Source organism: Rhodnius prolixus, unplaced genomic scaffold (genome assembly GCF_049639745.1).
Source record: "Rhodnius prolixus isolate KJV_2025 unplaced genomic scaffold, Rpr scaffold_11, whole genome shotgun sequence".
In the NCBI taxonomy this organism is placed as follows: domain Eukaryota; kingdom Metazoa; phylum Arthropoda; class Insecta; order Hemiptera; family Reduviidae; genus Rhodnius; species Rhodnius prolixus.
The window spans coordinates 14,449,518-14,463,619 of record NW_027411625.1 but is presented as its reverse complement, the minus strand read 5'-3'; the positions used below and the strand labels follow the sequence as shown (position 1 = coordinate 14,463,619).

The 14,102-nt window shown below is 33.9% G+C and overlaps 1 protein-coding gene across 3 annotated transcripts in view; it reads left to right on the top strand.

Annotated features, from left to right (window-relative positions):
* Dscam4 (Down syndrome cell adhesion molecule 4) overlaps positions 1-14,102 on the top strand; it is a 211,187-nt gene that overhangs the window by 47,626 nt on the left and 149,459 nt on the right. For all 3 annotated transcript variants that reach the window (XM_074138486.1, XM_074138485.1, XM_074138487.1), the window contains exon 3: positions 11,303-11,440. In XM_074138486.1, the coding sequence (XP_073994587.1) occupies positions 11,303-11,440 (138 nt within the window). The remainder of the gene's footprint in view (positions 1-11,302; positions 11,441-14,102) is intronic.

Here is a 14,102-nt window from a genome sequence, read left to right as displayed (position 1 = left end):
TCTCTCACTTCAATTCTTTGACAGATACACCTTGTTTCTTAATGCACTGTAAAAGGCTTATTGCACTGCACTTAAGATTAAGCAAGGTTCAGGGTATACATGTGTCGCTTTTGCAGTATGGTCTCAGTATCCCAAAGTGCCCATGCCACAACCAAGCTATTGCAACGCCGTCATGCACGGAGACCGTCTGCACTCTTCTTGACAGTGCACCTTCTCTAGGTTAATCAACCCTGCCCTTTGAAGCAAAGGAGCTTGTTTTGTCGGGCTCTTGTAGGGTACTAGTAAGTACAAGACCCAGGGTTATTCTCTAGAGTATTAATATCCTCTAATCTTCAAATGCCTGTCCCGCCCAATAGCGATTGTAATGCAGTCAGACAAGGTATAGCAGACTATCTCCACTCTTCAGTTATAGTCTGTTATAATTATAGAAAGAGATCTATAATTTCATACAGATTATTATTCTAGTAAATTCGTTTTTGGCAGAGTGAGAAAAAGAGGTTAGCTTTAGGCTTCTCTCTCTAAAGCTTAGGTTTAGTGTAATGTTCGTTTAAATAAACTGTATAATGATATTAATTTAATTTGTAATACAGAGTTTAGAGAAAATGTTAAAAACATAAGAATTGTGGTAAGAGGCAGCGTTCACACCGGAATGTTTTTGTTTTGATTTATAGAAATGTTTTACTGGCTTTAGCTGAACATAAAATTGTCGCAATTTCAACGCCGTATTTTATCGCAGCTTCTTGTTAGCTGCAATTTTACTCTTTTGCCACACACCGGTTTATGCCAAAATCAATAAGCGAACTTCTCGAGGGCTATAACTCCTTCCGAAATTATTCTGAGATCGAAATTTCCACCCTATCACAACCAATGCTTCTTTCAGCTCACTGTCCGAACGAAGCAACCCATACAAACAGAAGACACAATTTCCACACGCTGCATACCGAGAACATTAGGGGCGCTTGAGTTGTGCCGGAAGTGCTCCGCTGTATCTGGAGCTCCCTAAGGAGGAGACTAGCTGTTGCAGGAGAATGTAATTCCATGAATTACTGCTTGCCTTTACTAGTTTTTTTTTATCATGAGTGTATTAAACTTGAAATTAAATCATTTGAATCATTATTATTATTAGAGAATCTGTACGAATTAAGTCATAATGTGAGGAAGCCTCATCTGGGTTTAGAGAGGCCTCCTTCTAAAGAACAACGTATTATTCTGTCAGCTACGTTATACTAAGCTACATTTTAAGCTCTGCAAGAACACCGAGTTTTTGGACTACCGGAAGTGCGAATTTACTGAATTGAATTAATTTATAAGTTTCATATTCTTGAATTTTTCGGAAAATGGTTGCAATTATTAGATTTATTTGGCTTTTCCGGCAGAAAAGTTGAATTTAGAGGAGTTCCAGAAAATGAATATTTGAGTTTTCAGTTAAAATGATGATAGACCGATTTGCCGGGTTGGTAGTCAATTTCATAAAAAATTAGTCTAATTGTATTCGAAAAATAGTTGCTGGAAAGAAGTCGTGAGGGTCATGCCACTTTCCTTCCTTTTCCCAATATGAAAGGAAAGGAAAATATACCGTAGTAAGGATGGTAACTTTAAGCCGGTAAAGGACATTTAGAAAAGTACTTTGGCCAGTTAGGCGCCTCTAACAAGGTCGAACGAACGCAAAACTGACTTCGCCAAGATGCTTTATGGCCTAACTTACTACACTTACTTAGAACTTTAATAATCAATCATCACAGCTTAACATGGCCGCCCGAATGTGTAACTCCACTTATCACACTAATACCAACTTATTGTTCTCTCTTACACACGCGCTCATTTTGTGCGTGAATGTGTGTGCAGGACTGCCAACTTAATTATTTCACTCACACGACTTTCTCTTACCTTCTTTCTCAAACTAACATCGACTCCCTTCTCTCCTTCTGGAATCTTGCTGAACTGAAAAAAAAAAAAAATGAGTAAACAAAGTTGAAAGTAAATCGTTGGAACCGTATATATTTTCTCTAACTTCTAATTAAAAGACAGTACCTGTAATCGTGCAGGTTTTTGATGTTGAAATTCTGTGTGGTTTTTACTAATTGATCTGGGAGTGATATTTAGTTTATTACCCTCACAGGACTCGACATTGCGATTATCGATAAATTCCACTGACCGAAACCGCCACACTTCACTAATAACATTTTACCGTATTTTTTTTTGTTTCTAACTTTACGTTTTTTTGAGGATTGTTCTTAAACCTGTATAAACTACATTTTTGGAGGCCTATTACTTTTACTTGAACCACTTTTTTCCAAGAAACTTCCTCTGGTGGGGGTGATAAAAGCTTTCCTCTAACGTGTCTTTTCAGTACATTATGGTATGTACATAAAAGCCTAGCGCTTTTGCCTAGTGACTTTCGCTCAACAAATGTTGATTTTAGGTTAATTCTGTGCTGTGAAGTCACGCGTCCTTTAACAGCCATTTTATTCAATTATGAAGCAAGTGGCCAAGAATAATATTGACCTCAATTTCTCCTTTTTTTCTAATAGATATTCTAAGTTCAAATAAAATTTAATTACGTGAAGTGCAGTAAGTTAGAGTCATGTGAGTTCGAACGCTTCATTTTGTTTAGTAGCTCTGATTATCTAATCAATTAAAACAAAACCACGAGGAGGCTTCAATATTCATTTATACCATGATAAAATCACATCATTTACTGTGCATGCTTCATGTCTGAAGGTCTATTCATTCAGGTACAATTTGGCCAGAGTCCAGTTTAATGTAAACATTTACAAACACAAGTGCTTGAATACTAATTAGTGAAACATAATTTATATTTTGTAAACTCATTAACTAATTAGCTTTCCTTGTCACTTTACTAGTATTCATTGTAAAGCTTAATTAATTCATTATTAATTTCAAATAAATTCTAATTACGTCAATACACTTAATTGATCACAAGAGAAAATACTAGCCAACCTACCAACATTTCTTAGACTCTAAATTAAATGTTTAGTGTCTTCTTTCCTACAAAATGTATCGAAGCTGAAATTTTGCAGCTAACTATATTAGTTATCTATACACGTGCTATATATGCGCTATACATGAAGTTTGTAGCTAGAACAATCTAGTAAACTATAATTTGAAATTTTATTATAGGAATACAGTTAGTGTCAGAGTTAGTTTCAGTTGAGTATTGTCCCGACATTGAACGGTCTATAAAACTTCTTTCCTAGTGAATGTTAGCTCTGAAATGTAGTTCCTTGATTGGTGAGGATAGTTGGGAATCTTCGATTTATCAAAAAGGTAAGTGAATGGTCGAAATGTAGCAAACTGCAAACTTCGCATGTGCTCTATTTCTGTTTTGGACTCAGGTTGTTCGCTTGATAACTCGACTTTCCTCTGAAGTTTGGTTTGATATTATAACTCTATTACTTACATAATTTTTAGGGTGATTTAATGAATTCATGTAATTCCGGGTTTAGAAAAAATTACGAAAAAACACTTTGAGTTTCTCTCGAAAAAGCTTTGATTTACTCTAAAGTTTGATATACATTACAAACATTCAGCTCTATAACTTTGGTAAATTAAGTGTATTTGGGATAATGACGTTCAGACTAGTACTCGTGGGCGTGGCTTTCAGTTGCTGCAGGGCAATGCAACATTCTAATCTTCCTTGTTTGTAGCCCTAACTCAACAATGCTCTCACCATTCTTGTATTTATTTAAATCAAACTGAATGTTTAAAGTAAATTTATCATGTTTAGAGTGCCAGCTGGATTGAGAGTGAATCGTTTGAGTGCTTGTAAATCACGTACTATATCACTGCCGATGGAGGAGTAACGGTAAATTTAATGGAACTGAAAGCAAAGAACTCAATCAGAATATAGAACTAAGATCTGTATTGAAAAGGGAATAATTGTTAATAATTAGTATTTGACAAAAACGTTGTTAGGTCCATGGAACATTTTCAAGCATGTATGAATAAAGTAATAGTACTAGTCAAACACAACTTTTCAACTTTTACACATAACACCCAGTATGTTTAAGCAGTCCTGTACCGATGTGTCCTGTACCTGTACAGTGTGGTAATCCTACGCAGACTGCTGAAAGAGCGCTCTACTTCATGGCTCGGCGAAATGTAGAGCCTTCAACAGAGCTCTTTTTGTCACTGTATAGAAAGAATCAGTCTCCTTGGAAGATTACAATGTCTTTAGTTGTTCATTATTTACCTTTCTTCCTCTTTGTTATTGGGTACCAAAGATTCAACTCTGATTCTAGATCCTCCCGTTGCGAAAACAATAGAATGAAGCTTACTTTTCTTTTAACCTACCCACTGAAATGAAAATCTTACGTTCACGTGACGAGAGGTGTGACAAAGTTGAAATCAGGCTTCCAAAGCCACACGTCTTCGAAACAAGTCTTTAAAAGAGCACAGAAATTTGGCGGAATTGCTCGGTTCATTAGGCGAAATGAGTCGGAATCTCACATGTTGCCCCAATCTAAGTACACCAACTAGCGTTCGTTGCAATCGAGTTGTACGAATATTTCATTTAATACAATATTTAATATTTAATTACACATATATGTAATAAAACAAGAATTTTCATTTAATTTTTGGTGGATCGCGCAAGTACGAGTCTCCTCTGTTGACTTTTCTTCGTGCATTGATTAACCTGGATAATCAATTAATGTTATCATTCAATAATTACCATTATAGTAGTTTCCTGGTTTTTAAATTATGACATTTTATGTCTTTTTTTGTAAACAGAGCACATAACTTTTCTGAAGCAAATCTAATTAGAAATATTTGAATTAAACTAAAATGTTTTATTTGATAACATGGGAATCATTAGTTTAAAATTCAGTTTTGTCAATTTATAAGTTGCCAAACTGGTTCGTATTATAACCGGCAACACCAATGACTGTGTTCAACTAGACTCCAGAGTTAACCGCAGAACTTCACCGACAAGACTCGTACTGCAAACTTCACTGTCAGAAATTTAGTCAATAAATTTATACAATGTGCTCGGCTATAATATTATTACACTTTCTCAACTTTAACCATGAATGTTCATAACACGTTAATTATTACATGAAAAAATATAAATAATTGCTAAAACGAAAAGGAATTTTTTAGTAGTATAGTAGATATTTTAGTGGTAAAAAAATTTCTCAGAAAATATTTTAAACAAAAGAATATAATAGTAACGTTCAATTTCAAATGGAAATGTGAAAAACCCCTTTCTATTTCTTGCCTAGAAAAAGCGCTGGAAATATTCTCAAATGTTAGAACTGTGCCTTGCACTTAAACGGCGCATTAGATACGTAAATTATGAATCCGCGGCGTTTAGGGAAAGAATCGCTCAAAACCTAATCAAAGTAGTCCATTTGGTGGACCAATTTTCATTTAAAAGTGGAATTTTAGAAGAACATTAAATGTCTTAAGGTTTTGGCGTTGCACTTTAGAAAGCCTAATCTTAAACCAAAAGTGTATTTTAATGATTTTATCGGAGATAATTTTTCAAATAAAAGTTATAGATCAACATGTATGTAATTGTTTTCATGGTATTATTTTGTTCAAGAGAGGAGGCTGATTTAGTTGCAAAGCTCGCTTTCGAGTCGCAACGCATTAGAAATGAGTTTCGATTTTCGAGTTGAGATGATCACAGTCTCGGCTTTCTAATTAACATCGAAACAGGCTTCCTTGAAAGAACTCAAAGTCGGATGTCTGCACTGTCAAAATACTTCTTTTTGTGCAATGCAAAAGGAGTTAAAGAAATTAGTGTGGGTACTTTAGACAGTTAACAAGTTCAAGAAATGCTTATTTCGGACCCGATCAAATTTTTTAAAGTGAATTTAATCAAACATATTCAAAGTCAAGTTCTCGCAGTAATTGCGCTAGACCCGTTTATCCATAATCGAATAGTAAGTGGTTAGCCTACATTGCTGCCAAAATTTCAGACCTCTACTTCCAGTGGAAACAAGTTATGGCCGTTGAAAGTTTCCACCTCAATGTGAAGCTAACTCTAATGTATACCGAATTCCCACATACCTGTTCCAACTTAATTCTGAACAAAAACAATACTAGCTGCAAAGTATTTTTTTTTTTTTTTTTTTAGCTGTAGGAAGAAACATTAATATCCGGACAAAGTAATTATCCATTCATATTAAAGGGAGAAAATGATTATAAATACGAAAAAAATATTATTTAGAAAGAATCATTTATCTTAAAATTGAGTCAGAAAAATCATATTTGTGACTCATTCGGAGTCACAAAAATATCAGAACAAACCAATCTCCCTAATTGTATAAACCGCTTTTTATTTTGAAAGTCATGTTTTCCCCTTTACACTTTTTAAGCGATTGGACCTAGAATGATCAACCTTTTAGGTAGGTACACCATTATCAGTTTTCACCAATCTTCTTTGGTTGTAATTCCGGAAGTGTCTTTGTTTTTTATTATAACTTTTCCCCCTTTAGGAACTTTAAATGGAGTTTTAAAAACTGTGGTCAAATAAGAATAGAAGAAAATTTAACTGCTTTTACTAAAAGGTTAGTTCAATCAATGCCCAACCGTTACAAGCATATTAGGCGCCACAGTAAACGAGCGGTAAAGGCTAGTCTCGCAAAGCTATTTATTGTGGTGCTTGAGTTCGATTCCCTGGGCTCGGCCTTGGATTTTATTTAATGGGAAATATTAGAAATTTATAGTAATGTATTAGTAATTTGTAGTAATTATCTCCGTTCATATAATTCTAAAGACGTAAAGACCGCCTGAAAAAGTTTGTTTTCATTAAGAAGTTTAATTTAGCAGAAAAAATGGCAAATAAGGATGGCACATTGAACTGGGTGTGTAATGAAAAAAATCGATGTGTTTGGATATTTTTTTAACTGTGAAAAACATTATTTTCCTGCCATTCACAAATAAATAAGAAAAATAATGAAAAAAAAACTATCATTCAATTTTACTAGCTCTTTTGAAAACAAATGTGTTTTATTTCTACGCTATTTCCATTTTATTTTTTAATTAGTAGCATTTTTCATATGTATAAGTACATCATTTAGAATTTTATAGAAGCAATAAAATTTTACTTTACTAAAATTTCTCATGATGATAAATTTAACCACCTTATGTAGAATTATGAAAAATTACAAAACTCTACATTTTTATTGAAATTGCTGAATTTTGAAGTCTTGAATGTGTTGCATTAAATATTAGCTGGTATAGTGGGTTCTGTAACATTTTAATACATTACATATGAATGTGATATGTGTACACAAGCGTGTAATATGTTTAGCAGGCATTGGCAATATTCTGCTTCTACGAGTATGTGGCCGCTTCTATCAGATGTAAACTAGTTGCACATTTCTGTTAGTACAACTCTATATTACAATAACTCAGAGAAACCGTCACTTGTTGATTAGTTAATTAAAATAAATCTCAAGAATCTAAGAATAAATGGGATAAGATTACTAGAAAAGTTTATGTCTCAAACTCTAATTTTTTGGGGGAAATGTTTAAAACAAAAATTGTGTAGTAAATATGGGTTTTAACATCAACTTATTCCCTTGAAATTCAAAAAACATATAAACATGGATGTGGATCGTTCACCTATATTCAACAACTAAAATGAGAGGATGAATGAATAACGTTATAGTAGCCTCAAATATCAGAATGCTATTCAACTAAGACACAGGTCACATACTTTTTGAATAAGCAAATATAGTGTAAAGAAAACTGAATCGTTGTAAGCGTTGTCAAGTAATATTTTGAAAGTAGTTGCTTACAATACTGAAATAATTTTCTATCATTAATTATTGCATTATTGAATTCTCCAAAAAGGTCTTGTGAAGTCTGTGAAGGACACTACAATGGCGAGAGATGAAATGATTAAAAGAAAATATTTAAAAAGAGATAAGCATATAATTTAAAGAAATAACATAGAATATAATCAATCTTGCCAATGAATTATTTTTTATTAGTCTTGTTCAGTCTGAAGAGAAACGCATTTCAAACAACACTAAAGTTCAGTTAGAAGCATTAACTTTTAGTACATTTCCCAGTACTAAAATATGACAGGTAACTTTGTCTATTTTAGGGTAGCGTAATACCACCACCATCTATTTAAACTTCTGATTCCTCCTTTAGAAAACCCTGCCGCTATATATTTGGTGTAGGTGGAACTTAGACATAAAATATTATGTTAAGCCTACGACTTAGGAATACAATTTAGGGAGAGAACAATGATTCTCCTTGTAATTGTGGGATAATGGGTATCACACTATCTTCATAGAATCAGTTTCTATTTCTATAATTTTGAAGCCCACTATAACTTTTTACTATAATGTTTGAAGAACATTCATTTATTTAAAAAAAATCTGCGATAAGGGGAATCCATGAGTGTTAATACTGGTTTTGCTGCGGACCTAGATTTCCAGCAAATATGAGTGGAGTAATAGAACCAAGTTAGCGGCAAATAAAAGGAAATAAAACGCTTGTCAAACCGAATTTCTTAAGGTGGAACGTGTTTGAATGAAATAGGAGTGGAGCAAGGTTCCGTGGGACAGACAGGAGCGTGTATCCGGTCCGAATGGCCAGTAAAACTTTACAGCCGCTAGCAACTTGGTTCTGCAGGTTTCCCCAGATCCCCTGTACACCGGCATCTGTTTGTATTAACGTTAAAACTAAGAGTTCCCTGCTGTACTTAACAAAAGAAAATACAAAAAAGAAAAGAGCTTTCTAACAGAAACTACTTCTTTTAGAAAATTCATCAGGAAAACAAAAAGTACAACGGAGCTTTAACTCTCTCCTAACTCTTCAGCAAGACCAAGTATTGCCATCTTATCTAACTTCTCTTAATTAAAATTTCACCGCACAAAGAAAGTGAAAAACCTGGTGTGAAAACTGAGATTCTCTTCATTTTCATCATTTCCCAACATTTTCAGCTCGACACATCATCGAACTAGCCGTTCAGAAGGAAGCTACCCTCATCACAACTGCCCACGCATTTTCATAGACAAATTATTTAAATTAAATTTAACAAATATCCACATCTATATCAAAAAATATTTATTTTACTTGGGCAATGTGAATGACAAGTTTGTAGAAAAACGTAGGAGCTTTTTTCTACAAAATCTCAGCCAAATGTGAAAGTTTAATTCAGTCCATGTACATTCAAATCCATGTTGAAATGAACATGTTAATTCATAATCAAATATTCTAACAGATAGACAGGTCATGCTAAAGATTGGAGATGCACGTCTATTTTGACAGTTGCAATCCCTTGTCTGTCCAAAATCCTTAGAGGCAAATCATAAAAGTATATCGGCTAACCCTCATAAACTGTCGGTCGACTAAAAAAAAGGAAACCGTTTTAGCAAAGCGATGAACGAAATCCTATTATCGGAAATTGGAGCTTACAGTGAGGGGCAAGTAGATGAACCGTCGGGCTATTTGTGTATTACTATGTAGCTATGCTTAGTCGACCAATCGAAATCAAATCTCTCCCTTTTTTAAATCGTACGCATCACTGATCTGATACAATTCCTCCAATCCGGGTATTCTATTGGCACTCCATTACGGCGAAATATGTATCTGATACTTTACTCCTTGTAAGAATCATTGCAATCAGGTCAAATTTTCGAAATTGAGTTTTCATCGTAAGTGCGGGATTTTTGGTCTTCAACCTCAATTCACTTAACTAATGCAATTTTACTGAAACTTAGGATTGGTGCTGCTGATTTCAACATTATCTTCATTAAATAATGACCTGGTAAAAAGAATATTCTCTTTGAAAAAGGTTTCAGCCAAACTGATTTCCAAACACTCGTTCTGAACACGTTCAAATGAATCCTTTAGGCTACTGCCTATATAATTACTTTTGGGTAAAGTCGCACATCCGGTATACTGGATATGCTTCTTCCATGGGCAGCTACCTTCTTCCCCTTGGAGTGAATAAAGAAAATAAAATGGAGACCTGACGAAAGAAATATGTTTACATGCAACTGGCACCGAAATAGAAATCTCCTTATAGGTTGAATGAAGTAAACAGTGTTGCTACTCGTGGAATACACTCCTACGACGACTCATACTTTGCACTGGAATATCTAAACTACTGCCGAAAATATGACAATAACCAGAAGAAGTGAAGATACAGGCTTGAAACTTTTACAGTTTGTTTACCTTAACCTAAGTAGTAAATTATTTCAAATTTAGATGCCTAAACTGTTAGAATTGTTAATGCAGTCAAATAGGAAGTTTATCACGAGCATCTTCCAAATTCATGGTTTTAATTCATTGCTGAGAATTATGGTTTCACAGGACACCTCTACCTAATGAGTCTGATACCAGACCTTTTTTTTTGTAGAATTTAGAGTAGGAAGAGGCAACTGAGTGCTTGAGATGGGAGATCTAAAAATGTAGAATTTTTATTACATTATGAGATAATTTATCAAATACCTACGGAGGAAAAATTAATACAAAATATCTAAACTATAATTTTCTATGAAATAATTAGAGTTAAATAATTAACCAATCAGAATGCGGAGAGAGAGCTGTAAAATATGGGCGGTTGGGTTGGCCAATCAAAAGCTGGAACTTTCATGGCGGTCACGCCTACAGCCAAGCCCCTTCTGTCGCAATGGCGGTCGTTGAAAATGTACTAGCTTTATTGCTCGTAGATAGTTATTAACAATAACGATAAACTACAAAAATTTAAAATCCATAAATTGTATAATTTATTTTTTTTACCTATTTTTTTTCTAAAAATGGTACCAATGAATGAAGGAAATATTGTGAGCACACTACGTGCATCTAAATTTTTCTCGTGAACTCATTTAAACCTCGAACAAAGAGAGGGGTAAAATTAAGCTTGTAGCTATTATGAAAAATATTTATGAAGTATCTAACAAACATTCAGGTGGAAGAGAGTTTACTGGGAATGCGAACTTGGGCTTTCCGAAAATTCTGCAGTTTTGAGACATCTCAAATGAGATTTATTTGATCTTAGGCGAAGTCTATGTTAGCCTTATCACTTTGGTCGAAACTATGTCGCTGAGGATATCGAATTTAGCCCTGGGTGAGCTGTGCCGTTTGCTTTAACAGTCCCGCTTTATTACAGTGTGAAATTATAACAATAACAAGCCTAGTATTCTGTTATTTAAAGTGCTTAGTTTTAAGAAAATGTAATTACATAAACTGCGGTTAAAAGAAATCGCTTAGACTTTAAACTTTAAAATTTTGTTCTAAAATAATAATTATACAATTAGAATTGTAACTATTGGAGTGACAAAAAGTCGTGTGAATTTCTTTGTTACAGTATTCGCACATTCCGACCTCCAAGGACCGCACTTCAATATCGAGCCTCCGTTCAAGGTGGACTTCTCAAACAACACCGGCACAAGAGTCGATTGTTCTGTGCACAGCAATCCGCCATCTAAAATTGAGTGGATACAAGGTTAGCCGATATTCAATTCGTATTTGAGGTTTTCTGCTAGGATTAGATGGATTCCCATTGATTTTCTAGTCAAAGTCACAATACCAGTTCTTTGGGATTGGTATGTGCCACCAGGGTGTAACAAAAAAGTATGTCTTTGTTTTCTTTCTCGTTATATCTAGGCGAACATTTTACTAATTATCGTGTTTACTAACATTCTTAAGCCAGCCACCCCGTTTGCTTTCAATTAGTGCTAGTTTCAGCTTACTATGCGATTGTTTTTTTTTTTAAAAAAATGACCAACTTAATGTAGAAGTCCGGCGCATTCAGCGTCTTTGACTTTAAAATATTTGTATCAACATTCCAGGCGACTTTCTTTGGAAAGAGAGTTTAACTGTATCAACGGAATATTTGGTGTCCGATTACTTTGGACTAAGTACTTCAGTTTTAAGAAATTAAAATTAACTTAAAAAAAATATATAAATATAAAAACTTGAGCACCACTAATTCATATATAGTTAAAGGCGTTTGTTTTGCCGATGATTTAATTTGAATTCAGTGGAGAAGTTGAATAAACTGTTGTTTCTGACAGCAATTGTAGTGCTCATAGATCATCATGCATCAATCTAAAACAAATGCAAACACACACACACAAACCAATTTGTAAAAAAAAAATGCATTCAGCCTCAAAACGAATATTTTAAGTTGATAACTAAAAAATTGAAAAATCTGCGTGATTTCAACACTTAAGAGAGGTAACAGAAAGTAAAATGTTTATAATTAGTAATATTAGAATTTGATAATTCGCTAACAACACAACAATAAGTGTTTGTCAACGTAGGTCTACCGGTAGTAACACTTCAATCTTTTGGTATTTTTGTTGTTTACCTCCAAAATGGCTTATACCGTTACTGGAAACCACTCGCAGAGAACGATTTTCCCCGGAAGAACTAATTTAAGGACATTTCTGGGTGAGCGAGATTTTCATGCTTCTAAAGTGCCATCTCAAAGAAAAGTATGGGCTTAATTATTATGAGCACTAGCCCATCGCCTGGTTTGGTCATACAATCGTATTTATTTCAAGAATATATTTCTTAAAAACAGAATGAATTTTTACATGAAATCCAATTCATCGTCACTGCTAAACAAGTTCTTCCTTAACATCCACTCTGTGAGTGTGCTTAAAACAAACTAATACTGGGCTAGGATTATCCCACATTTAATTTCTGGGATCGGACTTAACGTAGATCATCATGTTAATAAATCACACAGAAAGCAATTACTGATCGCGACTCTTAATAATCAATTAAGTTGTGACAATATATTGATTGGCGAGTGAAATTCAAGTGGAAACGGCAAAATGTTTTGCTGAAATTCAGAATTTTATGAAAATAGTGCTGAAAATTGTTTCAGTTTTCCAGGACTTGAAAAGAAAATTACCACAACCTTAGGAGGCTGTAATTATTATCTAAAAATTTTGTTTACCCCAAAATTGATTGAAGAGTGTTCCAGGAGTCTTAAAACAAAAATATATGTTAGATTGTTGTATGAGACAATCGTGTGAGTACAAACACTTTTTTGAAAAACCGCTGCCGATCTCCAGTTGCTAGCTACTGGTTGAGCTATTGCTAGATATGAGTTAATAAAATATTACTACTAGGTAACTAAATTTAATAACTTAAATGTAATAAAACTCATGTTTATTCAATGTAATATCAAGAATTAGTTTACAGCCTAGTGTTGGCTGCGTAAAAAGTATTGTTTCATACTTTAACGACCCTGCTCGACTTTAACGTGCGTTTATTGAGGCTTAGAGAAATTATGGAACTGTAATAAAAAATGAATCTGATACATCAGGGGCATTTTTTATTAAATTCGGGATTAATTAAAAACGCGCAGATTATTGATGCAATTAAACACTAATGGCAATACTTTGAAAACTGGATCTCGATAAGAATCTGGCTTCAAGAAATGGAGTGAGTAAACAAGTAATGACTTCTTTTATAGTATTATAATTCAAGAAATTAAAATATTGTCATAATAAAATATAAGTTAATAAAAACAATATTCCAAATATAGCTTACGAGTTCTATAGTTTACCCATCTTTCGGCAGGTTATTAGATTCCATGCCGATACCATTCTTCACGTTTATTAACAAAGAATTGGTGAACTGTAACTCTAACTTCCTCTGAATTGTTGAATCGCCTGTTAAGCATTCGAGGGTCTGGGGCAAAACTAAAACGCTTGGTTTTTTAATAAATTATCTTGCATTTTCTTTCTTTTTTTTGGTTTATTTTTGTCTTTCGCAGTTTAATAAAATCTGTTACAGCCAGCAATCTGTTCAGAGCCGGTAGCCAAAGACTCATAAAACATTTTATTGGTAAATTTTACGAATAGTGGTTTTTAAAATTGACGAATTAACGCAGCTATTTGGATTCTTGGATATTCGCATAGTACGTGCTTATAAAAATTGAAAAATTCAATAAAGAATTATTATTTACCGGTAGTCACCTGCACCATTCATTCTTCGGCATATGACAACTTCAATTAGATTCAACACTTGCCTGTAGATTTGCTAAACCGAAATAATTGCTAATATATCAACTATCTTTGCAGGGCCTATTCACATTTTTGTGTTAGGGGAGTTGGCATTGTGAGTCATTACGCTGGGTTTCCCTTTAG